The following is a 12,672-nucleotide window of genomic DNA, read 5'->3' as shown; positions in this document are numbered from 1 at the left end:
ACATTGAACTGGAATCATACTTCTGGAGGTGAACATATACTGCTGTCTTTCGGACACATTTTGTGTGTGTGTTTCTTTTACACTCGGGTATAAATCTCATGCTGATGGCAAACCACTGCATCCGTGAAACAAACATTATCAATGTAAGTGGATGGGCCAATGATAGTTGATAGTTGAGCAATGATATAAAGTGCCAATCATATTGACTGATGTGAAATACCCCTATTTTGCAGGTTTGCAAGTTGTTTACTTGCACACACTTAATTCCAGCTTTACAGTTCTTTAATAATTTAATAAATTCAGTACACTGGTTATTTCTTTAATCATTAGGAACTCTGAGTCTCTAGAGTCCTGCAAAGCAGACCAAAAGACAAATACATATTTTAGATAAACCTTAGTTTTCACTTACAGTACTCAATGGGCATTGAGGTGATAATGTTCTGTTAATTGCTGTTTTAAGAGTCAAAACCTTGCGAGCTAACATTGACAAGAAGTCCTTAACGAGCTCAGACACAATTTCGTCTACAATTTCATGACAACTTTAACTCCAACTCCATCAGCTAATGAAGATCATGCAATGTGATCAAAAGCTCCAGCGCAGCCAAACTTGCGGTAGATTTGTTTAGACGGCTTGGATCTTAATTTCTCTATGAAGACAAACTTTAGCTGAAGAGTAAAATAATTCCTCTGTTTTGTTCTTAAAGTTGACTGAAGGCTGTCTATACAGTACAAGTTTCATAAATGTTAAAGAGTAGCCACGGCCAGACTACATTCCAGACTATTATCCTGCTGTCAGGCCCTGGACCACAGTTTTTTAAACAAGGTGGTATAAAAGAAAAGCAGGCCAGAAATGCCTCTTCGTTTCACAAGAGGCAAAGACAATAGATGTGAATATGTCTGACGCAGATGGGTAAAACAATAAAACAATCCCCAGGAGGAGAACGTAAACTATCTATCAGTCTCTCCAGAGCCCAAAGACCCCCAAAGTCTGGGTCTCAGCAGTCTGATCTCTCCCTCTGTTCCTCTCCATCCTTCTACTCTACGGTTTCGGCCTCGCCATGGATCCTTGGTAAACATCAAACGGCAGCATCAAAAGCACTGAGGGCCCGATTAGTATTCTACACACCGCCGCCTTCTGTCGACGAGGGCAAGCTCTCCTTCGCCTTCTCTTGAGATGTTTTCAAGTGTAAATATATTTAATACAAAGCAGATCCTTTTCAAAGGGCAGCATCGGAGCCCAGCAGTGTTTGGTGTAATTGGGGACAAGTAGGCATTAGCGTGTGATCTTTGAATTGCTAGGGCATGTTGCAGTGGTTGTTAGCATGAGGAATACAGTCCCGTGTGGAATATCAAATGCAAAAAGAAAGTATAATGATATTTGCGATGCCAGAATTCTGGCAGTAGCCAAGTGGTTTTCATTAGACAGGTTTCTAGTGCGGGGCTAAACAGCACCAGCCAGGGCTTAATCACTATTTATGTCACTCAATTTTCAATGGAGCAACATTTATGTGATTATTTGTACATTGAGATGCCAAAGAATGTTGTCCAAATGACAAATTTCATCAGGTGATAAACATGTTAAATATATTTAGACATCACAAGGCTTTGCTTTAAAAAAAAAAAAAAAAAAAAAGTAGTATGAGGCGATTATTTGTAGTGTAAAAGTCCATAGGAGGGACTATGGCTCAAACTGACCTCTGTGACATTTAGCTACCGTCAGCTGAAAGGAGTCTGAACTTCAGACTGTCTGGACCCAGATTATAGCTTGCGATATTAGAGAGGAGGGAGTGGTGTCCCACTATCAATGTGACCCCTTTAATGGCGGCGGCTCGTTGTTCAAAGAACAGGAGCGGCCATAATCCTCAGCCCATAGACTGAGTGACTCTGTCCCTGCCTTGTGTGTGTGCGTCTCCCTGCATGCACACGGTACAGTACGTGCACATTCGTGTGGGTCAGCGTGTTTGTTTGTGAGCATGTTTGTGAGAGAAAAAAAAAAAAAAAAAAAAAAAAAAGAGAGTGAGGGAGAGCAGTGTGTGATCTTGCTCCTAGCACAGTGAGTGAGGGTGTAACCATTAGAAGCCCCTCGCATTCCTCAAGACAGGCTGACTGTGCTGCCAACTGTGGTTTAGGGGGCTGGAGACCCACAGACAGGATGGAGTCTCGCAATACAAAAGAGAAACAATTTGGCTCCTCAACTCAATAACATAGCCTTAAGCCATAAGGGGGAGAAGGAGAGAGAGAGAGAAAGGGAGAGGGCTTGGAGACTCGGGGTGAGTGGAGAGGTTAGAAGACTTTTGATCCTCAGTTATGACACATTGGTTCATAGCTACAGCTTGTCTCAAGCCTCAGTCTCATTCCCATGATCAACATTATTAATATGCCTCTGGCAGCCAAAGGTCCCAGCTTCTCCTGTGTAGTTGTGCCAAAAAACAATTCACAGGAATTTCACAGCATCTTAAAACTGTATTACAGCTGAAATGTGCAAAACATGCCCGTTTTCATGTTCCATTATTTACTGACCCGAATACGAACGGGTCCTGAACAGTTTCTACTGGGCGGGGGGATAAACTATAAGTGAAGGTTGATGAATATGTATTTACTGTATACAAAGAGCCTTTCATGGAGACATATGGGATAGTAGCGATGACAGCTCAGTAACTCTCTTCATGCTAATATTACTTTCTTCTTTTTTGTTTTTTTTGATGCACTTTCAAGAGGAGCTGTGTGACAGAAAACCCTGGAGCTTCTCAACACTTATTTCCTTTGCACAGGGGCGTTACAAAAGTGAATTCAATCACGTCTAGTGTTAAGAAAACATGTTTACTACGTGAAAGTGTTGGTCCTCTTCCAGGCCAGCAGACGGACCTACACAGGACTGACTCTTTGGCAAACAGCACACATACCAGTACGGTTTGTGGCTCGCCTGTTTGTTTTGGTATCTAATACACACTTCCTTTAGTTAGCCCTTTAAAGTGGAACATGGAATAAGAAGTCCACATAGATAAATATGTTCCCAGTGAAGTGACATCTCTGACTGACTTTGATTTTGATTTATATTATAAACACACCAATTCATTTTTTTCTTCAGTTCAGGTTTTAATAACCTTTGCAAGGTATCTTTTGATGGATAACAGTTGGTGTTTTGTGGCTTACCCCCAGGGAAGTGCCAAATCAAACAATACTAACAGCTGATGAATGATTATTTAGCCATATTGTTGATATCACCGCTTGTTGGGTCCTCCTTAGGTTTCACTCTATAATAAAATGATTGCCTGTTATTCATATATGGCATGAAATGTGTAACCATAAATCATTCTATTTGTCACAAGCAAACTGTTCCAAAATAATACTTCTACTGCGAAACCGCAGAGGAGAAGAAAAAAGACTGTGAGCTTTTCCCACACCGAATGCTGCAGTCAAGATCAGCCCGAGCTGTCAGTGGTGTTACTTTGTTTAACTCCACTGGGTTTGTTGCTCAACACTGTGTGTTTATATGGTTCTGCATTGGCAGGAAAGTGCAGAAGTGTATTTCAGTTTGGGATATTGTCTTTTCATGGGTGTATTGACTTTACTGAAACCTCTGTCCACATAAGCCTTGATTATCCTCTCCTCAAAGTCCAAAAAATTGCAAAGATAAAAAATGTTTATGACTGTTGTAACCATGAAGACAGACTCCAGCTTCCAGAAACTCTTTAACCTGTTGTGATACTCACATTCTCATAAAGAGCTTGCAGGGTCTCCAGATCAACGACAGTGTTGTCCATATTTAGGACGGCTGTGGATGGAAGGAGAGGACGACATGGTTAATGTGAATGCTGAAGTATGTCATGACATTTCTCTGCTACCTACGAGAAACAACATTAAGTCAGAAATCAAAGCAGCACAAACAGGCCTCCACTTCAGATTGTAACATTTTCTTTGGCTGAGACAACGATCACAAACATTGGCAGAACACTTTTTCCAATCTTTGTTTTCTGCTCTGGTGGAGCCGAATGTGGCATGAAACAAGGTCAAAATTCTCCCTGCACAGCCAACATAAAGCGTCATGTGCTGTGACTTACACAGATATCAGCTCTCATCACGATTGCATTGGAAGGGGGGCCGCTTACTAAAACATAAATACGTAGGTCTTAGGAAATCTGTCAAAGGTACAAAGATCTGTGTTTGAACTCCTGTGTTTGAATTCCTGGTGTCGCCTTTTTGTCTCGGCGCGAGGACCTGGCGCCCGTGAGCATTAATCCTTTGAAAGTAAATGTTTAAAGACAAACAGAGCCCGGGGGTCTGCAGTGTTGAGGCTGAGGTGTTGCTGTACGCACAATCACCCAGCGAAAGCACTCCACACCTATATATGTGTTTCGCCGTGCTGTGGGTGTCCAAATTACTGACATTGTTTTGATCTGCTCATTTGCTGTTGAGGAACAGGGGGAACAGCTAGTGTCAGAGGGGATAAAGGAAACTTGGGAGTAATTTATTCAATGCACAATGTTCACTTTACATTAAGTCTTATGCTTTGACTCTGTGACTGGACTTCTTATAAGCTTTTCATTGACTTAACTTAAGCAAACAAGAATAAAGAAGATCAGTAGACAATCTAATCAAAATTAGAGAAAGATCAGGTATCTGGAAAAAAAAAGTTCTGTCTGGTGTTTTTAGCTTTTATATAGCTTTTTCTCCCTTCATGTTATCCTTCATGCTTTTTAATCACTCTGCTGCCACAAGGGCAAATCCCCCCAGTTCTTTGCTGTCACCCTCTCACCTCTTCACACTCTTTCCTCTTCCAAAGCCACCACAGAAAAATAACTTCCTCCTCTTTGACTTTCCATTTTTTTTGTTTCTCGCACTCTTCTCTTGTTAACATTTGGTTTTCATTACTATCAGAACCAGAGTCTGGCGGGCTGGTTTGATTGGAGCCAGCTTCTTTTTTTTTTTTCTTTAAAGAGACATGGGAGAAAGCCTTATCATCACTCTCACACAGACCCCATATGACCAAAAGCCAGACCCATCTGCCTGGGTCTACCCTGACAACCACATTCAACCCCAGCAAGGCGCTGACAACCACCATCTAATACAGTGACTGGCGCTCAAAAGCCTCGTAGGAAGCAGACACGGCACGGAAGTGTCCTATGAAACATGCAGAGTGTCGGCCAAGTCTGACACCAAACAAACACAGATGTGAGGAAAAGAAAAATGTGTTGACTCCTCGCTGTGCAAATTGGTCGCCATTAAACAGACACGATCTAAATGAATGATTCAGAAGTTGTTTTTCTGCGAGTCAGAGATATTTAAGTTATGATGCCTTTGCTAGTCATTGTCTTCATCACGGAATAAAGAGCAAATAAAACAATGATTCACTGCACCGAAAGGGACAATTATGAAGTTTTGATGAATGAATCCCTCTCTTTTGTAAACAAATTGTGATTCAATTCTTTAATCATCTGAAACCTCTGACGACAAAAGGGAACATGAGATCATTTAAAAAATGGTAAAACAACAGCATTGCTAATATATAGTGTTTTGGTAAAATAACAAGTGTTTTAAGTATATAATTAGTCACGCCTAATAATCATTCAATTAAAATCCATGGCAACGTAAATAAAAAACACCTTCGAGGGTGACTTTGTTTGTGCAAGGCAGAAATATCTTCACTCTGATCTTACTCTCAATGATATACTGAAGTTTCCAATCAGTGCTCATTATGCACTTTGGCAAAAACTGTCCTAACATAGAAGATGAATGACAGTGCTGATGAGAGAGGCCCTCGCTTGCCCTCCCACTCTGCCCTGAAATGGATTCACCATCGACTGATGTTAAGGCCAGAAGAGTGAAAATCGACAAAATGCTTTGAAGATATTGCAGTCAGACAAAACAGCCCAACAGAGTAACTGTTAATTGCTACAAGTGTATAAAACGTACCAACCATGGTCTCTGTAGTGCACATTTATTTTAATGCAACCTACCCAGCTGTCATTGAGATAGAGAGTTGAAGGTGTAATAAAGGCTCCACTGTAGGGGGACTGAAAGAGGATGGGGAGGTGAGGAAGAGTGTTTAGACACGTGGATGAGCGAAGACTGGAGAGCAATCAGAGAGTAACTAAAACAGGAAAACAGTCTGTTCCCATCAACATCTCCTGAATGACTTCACTTTAACAAAGCCGCTCAGACAAGATGGTGACAACTCATCAGAGAAAAGAAAGAGCGCCGCGGAGAAACATAATGTGGATGTTAGATGGGGAGAGATTATGCAAAATGAGAGCAAAGAAAGAAGAAGAATAACAAAGGGAAAACAATTCAGATGCCTTGCGACATTATGACCTGTGATAAAACTAACTAGAGGGAGGTTTAAGCTTGTCAATGACCTCAGCCAACACTCCATCTTACTCACTTCTTAGTAGACCGAAAACAAGATGTTTTTAATAATAAACTGCGAGCAGACACACTCAAAAAACAAACAAAATAATCTGAAATACTATGTGCAACATTTTAATTTCGTATACAGAGATTGTTATCAAAGTGGTTTATGAGTGGTGCTTGATGTCAGTGTTCAGCGTGTTTTTGATTAAAACTGTAATAATAACAACGATTACAATATAATAAAAAAATAAATAAAAAAAAATAATAATAAAAAAAAAAAAAAAAAAAAAAAAAAAAAAAAAATAAAACAATAATAATAATAATAATAGTAAATCACATGAATAGCACAACATGCACAGACAGCAAACACAGAGGTGGTCCATGTGTGAATGTTTTTTACTAACTACGAAACAAAGTTTTGGCATTAGGTATAAAATACATTTTTTAAATGTTCTTGGTTGCTGCGATGGATCTATAGCAATTTCTAGATGGCTGTTTTATTATTTTAAAAAAAAGGGACAGACACAGCTTATCAAACTTTTAGTTTCACCTGCGTTTTACATAATATACATCACAGATGTGTGACTTTTTGCTGTTTAAAAATATAGGTAAACTCAACGTCAACTGTCTTACACTGTATATGTCTTGGGAAATGTTGGAAAGTAAAAGAATCACAGACAAATCTGCTGTACTTACAGATCTATTTTCCCCACATTTACAGTGCTGCTTTCAATACCACCTGTATACAGTAGTAACATGCAGAACATACCAATTACTCCTTCTGCAGTGTGCAGACACATCAGTGCTTCATTCCATTACTTTACTGTAATCTGTGTAACAGAATTCTTCTCAAAGAGTTATTAGTTCAGCTATATGACCCCATGATGAAACTTACCGTTCTGGATGTCCTTCATATCAAGATGAATGCTGGACATCAGAATACCCACAGCCTGCGAACGCTTGGTGTTCAAGAGCTTCACCACCTAAGAGTTGACGAGATAGAGACCAAAGAGAACATGGATGATAATAAATCAGGACATGATGCATACACACATGCCAACAATACATTTATATGACAGGAACATCACTCCCTTTTATCGGTTTCCTTATAAGGGAAGAAAAATTAAGACCATTAACGTGCAAACATTAGTGAAATTAAAACGCTGTCAAACTGGATTATGATGATTAACCATTTCTCCTTTCATCCAATTTTCCACATCCATCATCTTTCAGTCATACAAACCTTTTACGCAACAAGAAATGGACTATGATCACACAAAGTCCTGCCTCTGATTACATTTACAGAGAATCCCCATGGTTTCAATTACAAGCGGACGTGACAACAGTAACTTTTATTCAAAACTATCGTATCCCAAGATCAAACCTGCTCCAAAAGCTGCAATATTAACAAACGTTAGCTGAATAGTAATAGCTTCCACTTGTCCAACAGCCAGGAATTGAATATCAAGCCAGTGTTGTTATTAAGTATGAAAAAAACTGCATCCAAGGGGGCCATTATGAACCACAGTTTGCCTGAGTAAGCAGAAGTGTGCGCCGGCTAGCGGAGTGGTGAAGAGACGGGACAGGAAACCCGTAGCCCACTGTGATCCAGACAGAACGCTTCCATCTGAACCAGATCACACAGACCACAGACCTCTCAAACACACAGGAAGTTATATCGCCAGTCCACAACTGTCTCCGTTTTCCCAGCTCACCCACAGCATCGAGGGGACAGGCCGGGCGAGATATGATGCTGAGTGACTTCCACGGTGAGACTGTGACAGCTAGAGTAGTGTAGCTGTTTAATGGCAGTGAAATAACAAGTCATTAGTTGTGATTTATCAGCTGACCTGACTCTTTTAAATGTACAAACAGGTTAAAGTTACATTAAACAGAGTTCAGTGGTTTTACAGAGCTGCCTGATATCACTTTACACTTTTTACATAAATCTAAGATGAAAATGCCCTCGCAGTGTTTCAGTAGTATTATTTCATAATGAAACACAGCTGGATCCATGAACCACTACGGTTAGAGAAATTATTTTCATAAATATACATTTTTTAAGGACAACAAAACAACCCAAGAAATGCTGTGTCTTTCAGCAGTCTCATGAGATCCATGTGTCTAGGTTTTTGGTTTAAATAAATCCTTACATATCATATTATATATGTCATATTAATTATATGTTGATCTTTTGATCCATTTATCATTTCAGTGTTGGCCAATATGAACTTTCATCAATCCCATACAGCTCTGAATCACATGAGAGAAACAAATCACTGAGGTACAACTTTTCCTCTCAAAAAAAGCTCAGAAGAGCCCTGAAAATAAAACAGTGTGTAAGTTTCCAGTTGTGCAAAAAGTAATTAGAAAATATAAATTATTTCTTGTCATTCAACTTTGGGATCAAGAACTGAGTTGACCTAAAACTATTAATAATACTTTATATTTTGTTATGCTTAACAGCTCTAAATACATTTTAAATATACTGTAGGCCTGTTTTATCACCTTAAAACAGAGCAGTGGAGGAAATACAAACAGTTCTGCAGAATCCACGTATCGATTGGTTAACAGTCTGCACAATAACCAGAATCAACCAGCAATATCAGCGATCTACTTCTGACCTCTCATAATTTGTCCACAGTATTAGACTTTAAAAGCCTCTATAAGGTAATGTATCTGCTACTACTATGATCATTAATTAAAATGTTTAGGTCATTTCTCAAACACAAATTCCAAACATCCCCAAGTTTCAGCTTGTTAACTGTGAGGATTTTATACTTTTGTGATCACAAATATAATATCTTTGGGCTTTGGACTTCTGCTCAGACAGAAGGGTATTCAGTACTGTGTTCAATTTATACCAATTTATAAACCAAACAATGAATAGATCAATTTCGAAAGTAATTAAAATATAATTACACAACCAATCAGAATATATCTGTCACTAGCAGCGATGCTTCTCCGACAGTTCATACAACTATATCTCAAACCTGCTACTTCTACACTGGAAGTTATGAAAGTTATTTCATTAGTTAGGGTTCCGGGACAGAGGATGTCGCATGTGTACAGATTGTAAAGCCCTCTGAGGCAAATTTGTAATTCGGGATTTATATATATATACAAAATAAACTGAATTGAATTGAATTAGTTTCAGCCCTCATTCATATTCTCCATTGACCATGCTTATAAGAAATCCTCATTAATGCAGGATGTAAAAAGTCTTGAGCAGACCTAAGCAGCATATTACCATTCAATCAGAAGCAAAAACACACTTTGAATCTCAAAGATTAATCACCAGTTGAAATGCCATGAAACAAAAATATCGAAAACTACAATCTCAAACATATGCACCTCACATAAACTACCAGCATGTCTACACTACACCTCTGTCTGAAAGAAGCAGCAGCGAATACTGTAACAGAGCTCTTCTTTAAAACTCCTCTGCAGATAGACAGCAGGTCAGCACTTGACACTTTGCGATGATAGTATTTCACATCTGACACTGATGTCAGCGGAGGCCTTTCCACTGGCAGAGTGCTGACGTCAGAGCTGCTCTCTAGTGGTAGCTCTGTAGAGGATGCTTCTCATCAGCCAGACAGTTGAACTAGCAACACACAGGGGGGCTGGAAGAGAGCCGCAAAAGTAAAAGGAGACGGGATCGATCGTCTTGTGAGCTGGAAATGTCAAAAGTTGGCTCCAAATTGGGGTCTGTCACAGCTCTGCCTGTGTTTTTTTATTTTCCCATTATTGACTTTAACATCTTCAGCAGTATTGTTGTGTTGGAGAACATCCACAGCAGCATCGTGGAGCGAGGGCCGAGGGAATTCAACTCACACCCACCTCAATTTGTCTCTCGTCCCTCGCTATTTAGCAATACAACCACGACACGAGCTACTGCATGATATGGTGGGCAACTTATTCGGAGCTCCATCAATCAGAACATGGCACAAAGGAAAGATTGTTTTAATAGAGAGTTGGACACTCATCCGCGTCATCTCTCATATCTAAACTAGCAGGTGTCGCACTGCTCTGTACAAAAGTCAATTCACTCTAATACGTCTCTCAGGTGTTGAAAAAACAATCTGACAGCTCCTGGAGTGCCAACATCCTTGGTGACGGCTATTTCTGTAGAGCGTTTGAAAAGGAAATCCCTGTATGAAAGAAGGATTTTCTTGTGAAGGGCAAACTCACTTAGCTTATCTACTGTTTCCCATTGCTGTTGACTTATGTGCTCTATTGGATCAAAGCTTCAAGGTGAGTTTTTTTTCCCCCTCTCGTTTGCTACACATATGGGCTTTAACTTATTACTGCAGTCACCAAGTTAGTTCCTGGGTTGTGCAAATTCCTGCTGCATTTTTCTTACACAAGATTCTTCAGTGTGAAGATTACATAATTATCCTGAACATTGCATAAAGTGTCACAATCAAGTGAACCCATGAAAGGATTGAAATAATACACACATAGAGGATGGGGCTGAGCAGGTCTCAGATAAACAGTTTCTTTATGTCAAAATCAGTGGTGAAAAGTAACAACATAATTTTACTTACAATTGTGAGGTATTTGTATTCTTCTACTCCGTTGCATTTCTGATGGAAATATTGTTCTTTCTACTACCCTACGGTTATTTTTCAATTATAGATTGTATAATAAAAAAAACATTGAATAAAATTTGAAGATCCATGAAATTGTTCAAGATTAAACCAATGGATTGTTATCGGCCTAAACAAACTCCTTAAAACAACTCATTTGAAAGCTGCAGGCAAAAGAAATGCAATAATTGACCCAGTTGACAATAAAAACTTTTACACACCTCAGATGGACCATTCGGCATCAACAAGTACAACATTGTTAGTTTAGAAACTAATAAAATAAATTATGTAATGTGGCTTTAGAAACTACTCAGACATACAATATTGTTATTATGTTAAGGGAAGAGGAGTTTAACCTTTGTTTGTCAAACTTTAACGCAATTGGAACCGTTTTTAGTTTTATATTTCGGTGTTGAGTTTCAATTCATCACTTCCCATAAACTGAGAAGATTTCCCACTAACGTGCCCTCTTGAGACCAATATTTCATCTCATCAACAACTGTCTGCAGAGCCTTCTGGGTCTCAATTAGAGGGGTGAAATGCTCGTCCCTGGAGCAACATTACATGTGATTTAGACACAGCATTTGGGCAAATAGTACATTAACAGAAAAATCCCGACCAAAGCAGCTTTAAATCGTAGATCAAATGTTTGACTCGTAGATTGATGGAGTGGCATGAAGGGCATTGGGGAGGCAAACAGTCTGACTATTAAACTAAGTCGTACAGAAAGCACAATGGGAGGAACCACTTCATGATATACAGCTCCCAGGCTTCTCCCTCCCTCCCACCTTTTTTCCTTCACCCAAACCTCACTCCCTCTCTCTCTCAACAGTCATCACCGTCGTGAGGTTTCCGCACCGCACGCGAGACGTTGGCTCGGTGCCACTGGATGGTCACGGGGGAGTCGGGTGGGAGCCAGAGCTCACACCACATAATAACTGTCTGGCTGAAGCAGTTCCTCCTGTCACTCAAAGCCACTCAGGGAGCGAGACAGAGAGGAGAAATGGAAAGGAACGGGTCATCAGAGGAGTGAGAGTGAAGATGGGAAAAGCCCTGAAGGGAAACCATATTTGGTGGCCCAGTGGGATATGCAATCACACACACACACACACACACACACACACACACACACGTAGACACACACACACACAGTCATTAAAACGAACTCATTAAAACGAACTTTACCTGCTTGGCCTTGGACTTGCTGATTGTATCTGAAATTGGCTTTTTCTTCTCCTTTACAGCACTTTTGGAGAATAGTTCTACAAATTCTTGAAAGTCCACACTCGGTTCCTCGATTGTCTCCCACACCAGTGAGCCAACGGGCCTAAAGATAGGAGGAAAGAGGAATTATTATAGGAGCAATGACAGGCGAGGTTTAATCTGCCATGTATTGTTTGAAAAAGGACAGCAAAGTCCACTGTTATAGAGTAACTTGTGTTTTTATTTCACCATTTATTTCAGACATTTCTAGATTGCCCTCTGCTGTTTTATGAATGCTCATTTGTCATTTTTTGCAGCGTAAAAAACAACTCATAAATCCATTTGTCAAATCAGTCAGCCTAAAAATTACATTTAGCATTCGGCATCAAGTTCCTCACTTGCAAGTAAATCAAGTAGTCTATTTCTAGATGTTTATTCAGCTACAGTTTTCCAAGCCTTATTAAGGAAAGAAAAACCTGGTTTAAGTGAATTCAGCGCTGACCACAATGCCTGGACTGCATCACTT

The 12,672-nt window shown here is 39.7% G+C and overlaps 1 protein-coding gene across 1 annotated transcript in view; it reads right to left on the bottom strand.

The window, feature by feature from the left end:
* Nucleotides 1–12,672, bottom strand: part of fmn2a (formin 2a) — a 39,536-nt gene that overhangs the window by 14,032 nt on the left and 12,832 nt on the right. The window contains 3 exon segments of the mRNA XM_054600112.1: nt 3,714–3,775; nt 7,247–7,334; nt 12,129–12,270. Coding sequence (XP_054456087.1) covers nt 3,714–3,775; nt 7,247–7,334; nt 12,129–12,270 — 292 coding nt within the window.

Source organism: Anoplopoma fimbria, chromosome 6 (genome assembly GCF_027596085.1).
Source record: "Anoplopoma fimbria isolate UVic2021 breed Golden Eagle Sablefish chromosome 6, Afim_UVic_2022, whole genome shotgun sequence".
Lineage (NCBI taxonomy): Eukaryota > Metazoa > Chordata > Actinopteri > Perciformes > Anoplopomatidae > Anoplopoma > Anoplopoma fimbria.
The sequence above is the reverse complement of the archived record's forward strand: the minus strand, read 5'-3'. Positions and strand labels throughout refer to the sequence as shown.